Source organism: Alternaria conjuncta (assembly GCF_024043145.1).
Source record: "Alternaria conjuncta strain BMP 0040 chromosome Unknown scaffold_5, whole genome shotgun sequence".
NCBI classification, from domain to species: Eukaryota; Fungi; Ascomycota; class Dothideomycetes; order Pleosporales; family Pleosporaceae; genus Alternaria; species Alternaria conjuncta.
In genome coordinates, this window is record NW_026250094.1 from 1,254,146 (window position 1) to 1,267,035 (window position 12,890).

Sequence of the window (12,890 nt, forward strand, 5' to 3'; positions counted from 1 at the left end):
CATCGGTACCAGAGTGCACTATCATCGAGATCACCTCGATCTGTTGCTACCGACGGAACGGAGATGAGAGGTATAATCCAGAGCGCTATACCCAGGTAGTGAAGGAGCGATACTGGCGGGCGTATGAAATTGCACGTGAGATTGCACCAACATGGGCAGATGATTAGGCCCCCGAACCTGCATGGGAAAGATAGCAGGAAAACGAACCGACAATGAAAGCAGTGAAGACGTCTCTTCGTGAGGTTTGCACTTGGCTGTAGTGTGGCGCGTAACCGTGGTGGCTGTTGTGTAGGTGGTCTCACTGTGCAGATGACGAGGGCGCCTGGCCACGGCTGATGTGACGGCTGGCGGGTGCTGGGGCTAGTGATCGGCTTAATCACGCAGCTCTCGCGGTCTCGAAGCCTTCAAAGTTTCTAGACCGCGCAACTACCAGACGCCGATCGCATAGCACAAACACAAAGACAGAAGGTGTAGAATAGCTCCTCTTCTGACTGCAGCACGTTTGTCTCCTTTCAAAGGGGTACCGTCATCACAACAAAGACAGATGCAGACTGTTGAACTACAACAAAAGTATTTCGGGCCTACAGTATACGAGGGAACGTCATCCCTCGATGCAGCACTTGGTCTCTTTGGGCAGCTGCAGTGTTCAAATTCTCACCTAGTGGCCGAGCGTCTATTTTTACCACCCTGGGGTGTTGCACAGCCACGCTGGCGCCGTCCATGGGGTCTTCGGCGGAGGCTACCAAAGTGAATTTGATGATGATGAACTCCTATGATTTTGTGTGCACAAGAGATGATGATGGCGAGATAAGCTCTTTGTGCACGGCTTGAAGCTTCAGGCAGTTCTGCGACTCCGCATCGATGACACGATGGTTGACTTGGCGACGGCAACGGTCTCGAGCGGACCGGGGTAGTTTGATAGGCCCGCCTTGCACGGCAGCAGTCTTCAGCTGCCAGTATACGACAGTAGTGGTGTACTGGCGTGTGAGGGCAGCGTGTCTCGCAGTAGCAGCAGATAGTGATGACCTAGCGATAAAAAGCATTCCTTCCCCAGCTCGCGCAAGAGTCCCTGACAGCTCCCCAACGTCAACCCCATCTGCATCCCATCGTGTTCTCGAACGCGGCCCAACAACCATCATCCTTCGATAGCGTCGGATCCAGCGACTGCGCCATCGCGGGATTAATCGAGGCTAGCGCCGCGCGTCCCTTCCTGATTGGAGTGAACCCCCTTGGCTGTCGCCGCACGGTTTCAGAAGAGAGGCAGATTACCGGCTTCAGCGCCTCGTCCTCATTTCAACCACATCGCTCCCTCGTTCGTCAGTCGTTTCACTTTTGCGTCCCTCGTACCTGCCGACTCGACCCCAAACCCTCTTCCTGGCCCGCCGCTCCCTCGACGCGCCTTCCCTCTGGACGCTTGCCTTTGTTTACCGCTTTCCATCAGGCACGAGAAAGGTTGAACCTGCGGCCGACCCCCGTTTAATCTACTGCTTGTTTCTTTTGCAACACTCGCTTTTGTCAGCAAGCACCCGCGCATACCAACGTCGCCCGACCCTTCGCTGCTGCGACCGTCGCTCGCTGTCGACACCCGCACCTCGAGAACGCCCCCGGGCGCACAACACCGATAATGAGGCCCCACGCGACATACTCGGCCATGCTCGCACCTTTTATATTACTGGCATCGGCGCCACTGAGCGTACTGGCTGCCGACATTCTCAAGACCAACGGTTTCAGCTCCTGTCTGGAAGGCACAGGAGACATCAAGGTCAACAAGCTGAACATCGAGTTCGACCGCTCCATCAAGAAGGTCAAATTCGATGTGTCCGGCACCAACGAGGTTGAGCAGAAGGTCATGGCAATCCTTACCGTAAACGCATACGGCAGAGAATTGTATAACAAAGAGTTCGACCCTTGCGATGGCGAATACAAGGTCGACCAGCTATGTCCAGGTACGCACATGGCGACGATATGCGCATAATGTACAAGCTAACATGTAGCAGTTCCCAAGGGTACTTTCGGTGCACAGGGAGAGCAGAGCATCCCCGACAGCATCATGTCCCAAATCCCCAGCATCGCCTTCAACATTCCCGACATCGACAGTCAAGCCAGGATGCAGCTCAAGGCCAAAGACGGAGGCAAGGACCTGGCCTGTATTACCTCTCAAGTCAGCAACGGACAATCACTTTCCACCGCAGGAGTACAATACATCGCCGCTGGAATTGCTGGAGCTGCCTTAGCTGTTACTGGTCTGGCTTCGCTCGCTGGCGCTGGACACCCTGGTGCGGCGCAATCCAGTCCTACCTTCGGCGATGTCATCGGATGGTTCCAGGCCATGGCTTTGAACGGCATGATGAGCGCTGACGTCCCTGGTGTATACCGCAGCTGGTCCCAGAACTTTGCCTTTAGCACCGGTCTCATCTACTGGGAGGGAATGCAGCACTCCATTGACAACTTCCGTAAGAGCACCGGCGGCAACCTCACCCAGAGCAGTGTCGAATTTCTCAAGAACGCTACCCTCGTACACGTGGACCAGAACATGACCTTGACCAAGCGCAGCTTTGACGTCCTGTTCGCTCGCGATGAATTGAACACGAACGTCAACGATACTGCCGAAGAGGGAGGTGACAACAAGGTCATTGTCTACGCCAAGGACATGCAGGGCTTCATCCAGGAGTACACCATCCCCGATCGTAACGCCTTCATGACAGTACTACTCATCTTCGCCATCATTATCGCTGCCATCACCGTTGGTATCCTCCTTTTCAAGGTCATTCTGGAGACATGGGCACTGTTCGGCAGCTTCCCGAAGAAACTGACTAGCTTCCGCAAGCGATACTGGTGGACTCTGGCCAAGACGATTACCAACTTGATCCTCCTGCTTTACGGTATCTGGGTTCTCTACTGTGTCTACCAATTCAAGAACGGAGACTCGTGGGCTGTCAAGACACTTGCTGGTGTTACTCTGGCCGCATTTACCGGAGTTCTGGCTTTCTTTACCTGGAAAATTTGGAGCACCGCAGACAAGTTCAAGAAGATGGAAGGAAAGCCTGACGCTCTCTACGAAGACAAGGAGATCTGGCGCAAGTACAGCATGTTCTACGAGAACTACAAGAAGAGCTACTGGTGGATCTTCGTACCGGCCATCATCTTCATGTTCGCTCGTGGTTGCGTTATCGCAGGAGCAGATGGCCACGGTCTCGCACAGGCTGCTGGTCAACTCATCGTCGAGTCACTTCTCCTTGTCATGCTTCTCTGGGCTCGTCCGTACACGCTCAAGTCTAGCACCTGGATCAACATCACCATCTCGGTCGTTCGCGTCTTGTCGGTCGTCTGCATTTTGGTCTTCGTCGAAGAACTTGGCATGAGCCAGACAACCAAGACCGTCACCGGTCTGGTCCTTGTCGTTGTGCAGGCTTCCCTCACTGGTGTTCTTGCTATCCTCATTGCAGTCAACGCGATCATCATCTGCTGCAAGGAGAACCCTCACCGTAAGAAGAGAAAGGCAGCTGGTAAGTCTTCTCCACCCCCTGCTTGCCAATACCCTCTAACAGCCCCTGCAGAGAAAGCTCGTGACCTCGACACCCTTACTCCTCTCGACGCACGCAACTCGCTACTCATGGATCCCCAAGAGTACAAGCGAACCTCGCTTCCATCGCCGTTCGGTCCCCGCACCGCCGGCTACGACCGCGTTCCTCTCGCGGATCAGAACACCGCATACAACGGTCCCGGTGGTCGTTCATTCGGAGACGATCAAGGACACTTGCTCGCCGATGCATCCACATTCGGTCGCACAGCAACGCATGAGCGGAACTTGAGTCGCGAAAGCAGTCCAGGGCGCGATGCGGATGTTGGCTTCCACCAACCACCCGGCTACGTGGCCAACGCGCCATGGCAGCCTCAACAACCACGAGGCCCCCCTGGCCCATATGCCTACTAAGCCAACAACCTTTTGAGTCATCCAAGAGCGAAGACCTAAAGAAGCGAAACATCTCGCCATCTAGGCATAATTTCCTATTTGTTTTGTTCCTATGTCTGCATCGCGGTGGTCGCATTTGACAAACCATAGAGCGGTCAAACCATATCCTCAGTCATCTATCTCCCGCACACGGACCGGGCCATACCTGCGCTCCACGTCTGTGTATTTACGAATCTTTCCTTGTGTTCATCGAGTTTTTTTGTGTAAAGAAAGATCTGATACAAGCTCTTGTAATCTCATGCAAAGCGGTAAGCCTGGGGCTCGCGCACACATACCACTATCTTTTCTGCTATATCGTCAAGGTGGAGTGAAGGAGAAGAAGGTTGGAAAAGGGATGGAGTGAGGGGAGTTGGATATGGAATGGGAACGGCAATGTGAACTAGGATGTAGCGAAAGATGTAAATACCAATACCCAACTGTTATATCGCTGTTTCATGTACTTCTCCGTGGTTGTGGGTGATGCCTGCCCAGAGAATGCCATGTCTTGAGATCTTACTACACGCAGCTCGGCGGCACCTGGCCTAGAATCGTCCAGAGCACGTGCGATCTTAACTTCCGCCGATAAGCCCTGCAGGCAGAGAGCTACCCAGCCGGCCAGCTGAACACTCGCTGCAGCCCCAAAATGTTGGGACACACTTCGCATGCGCCACCCCTGAGCCAATACATCCTAGCGACGTACCTTGCCCGGGCTGCGACGTGTAGCATCTGAACGAAGAGAACGACGGAAAACTCTCGACAGCCCGACGCAGATTTGTACCTGCCGATCCCTCAGATCGCTCGATGTAAATCCTTATTCCATCACCCTCGTCCCACCTAAAAACCACGCTTTTCCCGCCGAACGCCTCCGGCAAAGTCGATCTCCCGAGAATTTACTTTGGGTCGTGCCTTGTCCCCTTTTGTGGCGCGGGCTTATGGGGCGCTTGTACCTGCGTCACGGCAGGCGTCACTACGAGTTCCAAAACCTACCTAGCACGACGCCACTACGCTTTTCTGAGCGGCGCGGCAGCAATCTAGCCGGCTCCCAAGATGCCGGTTTATCTCTTTTCGATAGATGCTAACAGCCATGGTGCAGGTGTAGCGTGGGTGGGCGGTGGGGTTATATTGTTATCTCCAGCCTGGTAGCGCACCTAGGCATCTTTTTTCTGAAGTACCTGAGTTCGTGACGCTTGACGGCGTTGGAAGCTAACAATTTTTTACTCGTACGGATATCTATTTGGGAAGAAAGGCCCTCGCTGTGTAGCTGATCGTTCGTTTCCTGCTGTTTTTTCCCGAACCTCTGGACTTGTGTACGATATCCGGCTTGTCAATTGTCTCGCCTTGGCCCGGTTGCAAAGGCGCTTTTGTGGCTTGCGTAACGACTCGCTTTCGAGGTTTCTCCTGACAGCTTTGGATTTTTTTCGTGGCTGAGCTGGCTAGAAGAGTTGGAATTCCCTGGAAGGTACTCTTGCTTCGTTACCTACCTGATCGCCTCCTGTTGTCTACTTCGTCTTTGCACATTGCGACAAGCAAAGAGGTATCTTGAGGTGTCCCTGGATAGCGACAACCAAACTATCAGCAACGGACCCCTTCGCGGCCCATCTTCGTATCGCTGGTACCGAACACCCAGATCCACTTCCAAAAAAGTCCAATTTCGTTCGTCGTTACGGCCGAGTGCACTTCACCACACAAACCTCACAGCAAAGATGCGACGAACCGCGCTCCTCAGCGCCGCAACGGTGCTGCTCACAAGCACAACCTCCACAACCGCACAATCCACGGCCTCAACATCGTCAAAACGCGGCCTCGTCTACGTCCCTTCCGATGATCACCCAGACGACGACAAGATTTGGACAACCGGTCCATCCCCACCAACATGGTATTACAACTACCAAAAGGACCCCTCGTCCGCCTACAAAGATAACCCAGACATGCAATTCGTCCCCATGCTCTGGGGCGCCTCTGACAGCGACACCGGCACCCCCTTCCTCGACTCCGTAAAGCAGCAGATCAAAGACGGAGCAAACATAACCGCCGTCCTAGGCTTCAACGAACCCGACGGCGGCCACAGCACTGGCGGCTCCAACCTCGCCGTCACCACCGCCGCCGCACGCTGGAAAGCCGAAATCGAGCCCCTCAAGGAACTCGGTATCAAACTAGGCGCGCCGGGTGTCACAGGCGCAGAATCCGGATGGCAGTGGTTGGAAAACTTCTTCAACGAGTGCGATGGCGGGTGCAATCCCGACTTCATCCCTGTGCATTGGTATGGCAATTTCGAGGGTATGATGAGCCATATTGGACGAGTCACAACCATGTGGCCGAATATGACGGTGTGGGTTACGGAGTATGGTTATCCGAATCAGCCGCTCGAGGAGACGCAGAGCTTTTATAATATGAGTGCGCAGAGCTTTGATAGTTGGCCGTAAGTATTCGTCCCATGTGGCTTTTGGTAGTGATAATGTTGGCTAATGCTGTATCAGGAACATCACGCACTACTCCTACTTCGGCGCTTTCCGCTCGGATGTCAGCAATGTGGGTGCGAACGCTGCGATGCTGACCCAGGACGGCGAGTTGACGGATATCGGATCGTGGTATATGGGCGGTGCGGCTACGAACAATGTTCCTGAGGCTTCTGGTGCTTCGATGGCGGGAGCCGCACCTAGTGCTCTCGCTCTGGGCTTGGTGGCGATGGTGTTCTCCTACTTTGTTTAGAGCTGCAGCTTGGCCAACGTGTGGGCTGGAATGTCTCTTTGGCTCAGACAGGAGTGAGAGTGTAGCTGATTTCCACTGCAGAACTGCATGCTGACAAAGTGCAGCTAGCTAGCGAAGGGCTCACGAGAGATATATGGCATTGCGAAGGCGTTCAGGGATCAACATCGATTAGACGTTACTAATAGAACGGGTTTCGCCTACTCGCAGAGCCAAATTCTGATTTTACGTTACCATACAGCCTCCAACATGCATACCTACTGCCTCTCATCCTCTCCATGTTCGAGTGCAGCTGTAGGTACCTCAAACTTCTTGCGACCCCTGACAAACCAATCCACCATCGCAATGACCATGAACCCGATAAGAATCGGTGGCGCATAGTTCATTGTCAAGCTTGTCACCGGTCTTGCTGCTGGGAATGATACAAAGATGATGACGTATACCAAGTAGACAATGGCGCAGAGCTTGATTGGAATGCTCCATCTGCCCAATTGAAAGGGCCCGTACTTCGGGTGTTTACCGGCAAGCTGACGAGCCGTAAATAGCGAGATTGGGACGAGGTATGATACGTATAGCGCGATGGTAGGTAGGGATATGAGCGAATTGAAGGCGGCTGCGGAACCGAGATTGATGAGCGATAGAAGGCAGCAGATGAAGCCAACTAGGAAGAGCGCGGGAATTGGAACTTGGAGCGTCGGATGAATCTGGAGCTTTGTCAGTTTGATTCGATCACTATGGGCATGGTCAAGACTCACGTAGGTAAAATGCTGGTGAAAAGGAAGACCTTTGTCGGATGCGAATCGCCAGACTAATCGAGCCACGGATGCAACGATGTTGAAGTTGCCAACCATGAGTTGAAGACCCATCAAAACCGTCATTGCCGTTGATGCTGCCTTAGACCCTGTGCTTTTGGAATATGTTAGTATTGAACGTGTGTCACCTCTCAGGTGGTGCACTTACGCGGAGTAGAAGACCTCCGTAATCGGCAAGATCGATTTCGCGACGGCTTCTTCATCACCAATGCAAAACATCAAGCAGATACAGAAGGCGACCATCATGATTGCGTTCAGAGAGGTTGCCAAGATCATAGCTTTGGGTACCCGCTTGCGAGGTTCTTTGGTCTCCTCGACTGTGGACTATGTTAGCACTGGGATTAGAGGTTGAGTTGGATTGCGCAGCTTACTCATGTGGAGGACACCATCAAAACTGCTGATGGGATATGCTACAGCGAGCATGCCAATAGAGAATGCGACACCGGGATTTTCCCAACCGGCGTCTGTGTGCAAGGTCATGAAGACGTATTCGGGTGTACTGCGCTTCGCAAGCGTGCAGAGTGTCGCAACGATGGCAACGAAGAAGACAACGTGGAAAATGCCACCGATCGTTTCCAGATAGTTGATGATTTTTCGCAAGTAGAGGTTGAGAACCAGCGGAACAATGAGGAAGGCGATCAGGAACACCGTCGAGTGCCAGGCCTTTGGTTCGTAGCTTGGGCTGTTGAAGATGATCAAGCCGGATAAAGTATTCGACATGAAGGAGAAGGCGCCGGCGCAGCTGCAAATCCAGGCAATGACTGTGATCCAGCCCTGAATAAACCCCCAGAATTCGGGAGCGAATGAAGCGAAGCGCGCCGACCATCTGTACTGTGCACCTACGGTGGGGTCCATGGAGGCCATCTCCCCCAAAGCTGTAGCAACGAGGGTAGAGCCGACGCCAGCGATCATAGACCCCCAGACAAGCGCGGCAGGGCCACCATTGAGCCATGCAAGCTGGAATGACAAGCCAACAGCTTCCCATGCTACTTGGAGTGTGAAGCCAAAGTTGTTGATGGCGAGTTGGTTTATGTAGCGCTGAGAGAGAAATTAGCTGGCCAATCTTTGAGCAATGGGTCGGTGGGACTTACTTGGAACCCGCCACTACTTGAGGAACCAGAGGGGAGAGTGTCATCCTTGCGTCTCTCCGTCTTCTCCCGTAGTCCATCGTGATAATCTGGAACGGTTGTCGTGACAAGCGCCTCATCCTTGTTCATATCGATGGAACGAGGAGAGGGCCGTAGAGATGCGTCGTGGTCGTGGGAAACCGTGAAAGTACGAAGCATTGTGAGTGGTAAGGGATTTCACTGGACATGGGGTTCGGAGGTTTTATCCTGGGGCTGACCACATACGACCATTAGAGCCGAACTCTTGTTGAGCGGCATAGATCCTGACATCTGCGAAGCGAGCTGCAGTATACTTCCTGTTTACGTCCCATGCCCGGGCGTATCTCAGGATTCCAACTTGACTCATGTAGTCAAGCTCCAGAAGCAGACCTAGCCAGTCGCCAAAGAGACAGTGGGGATCGCAGGATGCCTACGCCGCAAGTCTGCATCGACGCGAGGTGTCTAAAACAGTTCGTTGGGGTAGAAAAGCTGCGTTCGAATGTTACCTTGGATGTGCACTGACAGGGTTCTTTACTTCCAGGTCCCTCTTAACAGCCCTCCCCATTCTCTCCTTGCAACATATAGATTGCTAGCCGATAGTACCTAGGTACTATTGAGGCTCGACAATCGCACTCTATCAGTGGAAGAGATGTCTAGGTAGCAGAGCACTAATTGAAGGATTGGTGTTTTTGCGCGCGCGGCACAGCAGCTCGCCTGTCGACAGACACGGAATCTCATTATCAAATGGCGTTAGTAGCTGCGGCTCGCAGCTCTTTGTCTTCTTCGGATCTGAGGCGGCGTAAAAGAAGCATTGCCGTGCGGGTGGGGGAACAGCAACGGCACGGGCCTGACCCTCCCGAGGTCTTGATGGAAATTAGCCCGGGCCTTTAACCTCATTGGGGCCTTGGCGCAGTATTACCGCTAACCGCTCTTCGCCGTCGCTTCAATCATCACTCCACCTTCCTTCCGGGCTTCGCGCTCGAGCTTCATTCATCACTTCTCGCATCGCAAGGAATTGAGGATGTGTACATGAACAGGTTTGGAGTCTACATCGAAGTCAGGTCGCCTACTTCGCATGTTCTCACTCATGGATGTTAATGTAGGCTGCAGACCTGTTCAATTTTTTCCTACGTTGACGGTACTCTACTGCTTTCATCAACCTCGCTTCAGGCCGTGCGCGGCGGCGGGCACCCAGCCGCTCGGTTCCTGTGGATGCACACCCAAGCCACACTCGAGCGATGCGACCTGCCTTTCGCCATCACGCCCACCATGGTAGGCCGCGTAAGTGGGCATCTATGGCCTTACTGAGACCTTTGCATCGTCCATGATACTCTTGTGCAAGCCATACAGTAAGTTTGCTTTGAGTAGCATCATATACTTTACGCCTCGGCTAATTGACCTCTGACAGCTATCACTCAGTATAAAGGAAGGAACAGAGATGAGGCCTCGAGGGATTATCTCGCAGGCGACACCGCCTACCGCCATGTCCCTTGTAAGTCTCTCTGACGTGATCATCGAAGTCGGCACGGGCTCTGAGCAATATCATTCCTACTGCGCCTCATAGTCGCGTATGAGATGAGGCTCCTAAGAGCGGCGGCGACTCTCTTATCATAGGCACCTGTTTTATGCGAGCAGGGTACTGCCCGCCAACTCCTATGTTGGCTATCAGCGAGAAGGATTTTGCTCCTGCCGTGCCTGCACGAATGAACGCCCGAATGAACCCAGTGAGCTGGTCGTGAGGAAGGCCATTTAGTATGAGTGATCTTAGACGTCAGCGTTTCTGTCGTGCCAACTCCAACACTACTTCGTCGCTCTATCATGGCTGGCACTATTCAACCCATAGCCGCACTCACGGCCGAAGACCATGGCCCGATCAACACGATTGTCTCCATCGTTCTTCCAGTTACAAGTATCCTCATCGCAACTGTCCGCATGGCAATGCGGCGGCAAAAGTTCCATCAGCTCGAGTCTGATGACATCGTGTTTGGTGCAGGACTTGTACGAATTCATGTCTCAACTTCCTGTACTCACTTTGCTAATCAAGCTCAGTGTTTTGGGGTCATCACGTCCATCCTGTCTCACTTCTGCGTTCGAGCAGGCCTGGGCAGACACCAGGATACGCTTGATGACAAGCAAAGGGCTCTTTACTTCAAGGTAAACAGTTGTGTTAGGGGCTGCGGACTTTGCTAAACATATACTTATAGCTTTTTTGGACCGCACAAATCTCGGGCGTCATTGCTCTCGCTCTCGCTAAACTATCGCTCGTTGTTCTGTTCCAACGCATCGCTCCAAAACAAGTCGGGCCTCAAGCTACCAGATGGCTTATACCTATGGTCGCTGTCTACACACTACTCTCTCTCTTTCTGATCGCCTTCCAATGCCAGCTACCACAACCTTGGATACTTAGTCCGAAGAATTGCTCTACACATGGCAACGTGTACTATCCGATCACGATCTTTAATATATTAAGCGACACTGTGCTTGCTTTCTGGATCTTTCCACTTATCCGGGGTGTTCAAATGAAAGCCCATACCAAATCCATTGTATTTTGGCTGTTCGGATCGCGTTTACTCATTTGCGTCGTGGATATTGGACGAATGGTAGTCATTCACAAAGCTCTTCAGCTAGAGGATCAAACACGTAAGGAGCCATGTTCTCATCAGAGCATATCGCTAATCACATCCCAGGATCGCAACTGAGATGGGCCGTAATGGATCAAATCGTTGTTCACCTTTCGATCAATCACGCTACACTACCTCGTATCCAGACCTTCCTCTCGCATCTACAAATCGGCGGTATGAGCACGCATATGGGAGCAAGTCGGGGTGGTATACGGACGACTTCCAAGGGTAGAAGCAGCGCCGCCAAAACCACTCAGGACGACTTGAAAGTGGGGCGGACCTCCGATAAAGCTTGGAACTCATTATGCAACCGTTTCACCGGGAGTGTTAACAGAACGCCTAGCATCTCTGAAGAGCCTCTTCGTCATCAGCACGGCATTGAGCTATCCACAATCGTATACTCCGGGAAGGACGACGCTACACACAGGAATATGGAGCAGAGTCGATCAGCAGCAACATCGTTATCGAGCTCTAGGGAGGGCTTGACTAGAGAAGACATCGCAGGCTCGCTAGGGGGTGTGAGGGTGCAAAAGGAGTTTCATGTGGTTTATGACCAAATGTGATACGCAGCCTGAGTGACGCGTTTCAAAAGGCTCTCGCATCATATGCATTGATCAAAATATCACGATTTCTCCGTCCGCTTCATGACCTAAAGAAATGGCCAATAGAGTTGATCTCGCAAGCGACATTTCAAGTATGATTCGAGATGGCCTATCTAGGGTTTTGCGCAGCGGAGACATTATACTCGCGACGACCAAACAGGAACGTACGTCCCCTTCCATCCAGTCCACATCTTCGCCTCATCCGCTCCAGCTACGGGCTCTGCAATCTCTACAAGATTTGCATCGAGTACATCCCGACAGTCATCTTGCTCCGCATTCCTAGCCCAATCAATGGGCTTCTCTCCACCCCTGTCAAGCGCATCTTTGTTCGCCCCATAATGGAGCAGCAGCTTGACACAGTCCACATAGCCTTCTGCTGAAGCAGTATGCAGTGGACTAACATTGTCAAAATCGCACTTGTTGACATCCGCACCCGCTTCTAATAATGCGCGAATGACTGACAGTTGGTCACGACACACAGCTCCATGCAGCGCGGTACCTCCGTATCGACTTCCTGGGACGTTCAAGTCTACTCCTTGGTGGATGATATGCTGACAGACGTGGAGCAACCCGAAAGATGCTGCATAGTACAAAGCGGTTGCATGCTTTGGATACGAAGACCAACTGCTGACAGCCGAGGAAGACCCGGCGTTCAAAGTTTGGATCCAGGACATGAACGCTTCATGATTGGACGGAGAAAAGAACGCAAGAACCTTTTCGTCATGTTGAATTGATGCTTTCTCTGGAGTTTCAGCTGCTCGTAGATAGTATGTCCAGGATGTGGTCGCATGGCGTAGGAAAGGGTAGTTTGCCAAGCGTGCAGCGAATTCGTCCCCAGATGTTGAAGGACCGCTCTGGAAGCTCCGGAAAGAGAGATAGGTTAGGCAGTCCAAAGCAAGTTCGCGATAGCTTGCGGTTCGGTTGAGTGCAAAGGCTGTCGCAGGGGCGTTGCGAATGTCTTCTGAAAGCAGATAGTCTTTCACAGAAAGGTGAGCGAGACGGACATGGCCTGGCCGATTCGTTGAGACTGTGATCAGACTGCCGCAAACAGCAATTATTTCTTCTGCGCTACTTAGGCACGAGTCTTCATC

General features: G+C 52.7%; 3 protein-coding genes across 3 annotated transcripts; 2 read left to right on the plus strand and 1 right to left on the minus strand.

Moving 5' to 3' along the window:
• Nucleotides 1-1,651: 1,651 nt before the first annotated feature.
• On the plus strand, nucleotides 1,652-3,934 carry J4E85_004068 (uncharacterized protein; the record flags this gene model as incomplete). Its single annotated transcript, XM_051468330.1, has 3 exons — nucleotides 1,652-1,946; nucleotides 1,998-3,506; nucleotides 3,558-3,934. 3 exons carry the CDS (start codon nucleotides 1,652-1,654, stop codon nucleotides 3,932-3,934), a joined length of 2,181 nt encoding a protein of 726 aa, XP_051327922.1.
• Nucleotides 3,935-5,655: 1,721 nt separating this feature from the next.
• J4E85_004069 (uncharacterized protein) lies at nucleotides 5,656-6,661 on the plus strand (the record flags this gene model as incomplete). The annotated part of the gene is made up of 2 exons (XM_051468331.1): nucleotides 5,656-6,371; nucleotides 6,430-6,661. The coding sequence occupies 2 exons, from the start codon at nucleotides 5,656-5,658 to the stop codon at nucleotides 6,659-6,661; spliced, it is 948 nt and encodes a 315-aa protein (XP_051327923.1).
• Nucleotides 6,662-6,915: 254 nt separating this feature from the next.
• On the minus strand, nucleotides 6,916-8,756 carry J4E85_004070 (uncharacterized protein; the record flags this gene model as incomplete). Its single annotated transcript, XM_051468332.1, has 5 exons — nucleotides 6,916-7,362; nucleotides 7,414-7,564; nucleotides 7,619-7,787; nucleotides 7,842-8,508; nucleotides 8,562-8,756. 5 exons carry the CDS (start codon nucleotides 8,754-8,756, stop codon nucleotides 6,916-6,918), a joined length of 1,629 nt encoding a protein of 542 aa, XP_051327924.1.
• Between the last annotated feature and the right edge of the window lie 4,134 nt (nucleotides 8,757-12,890).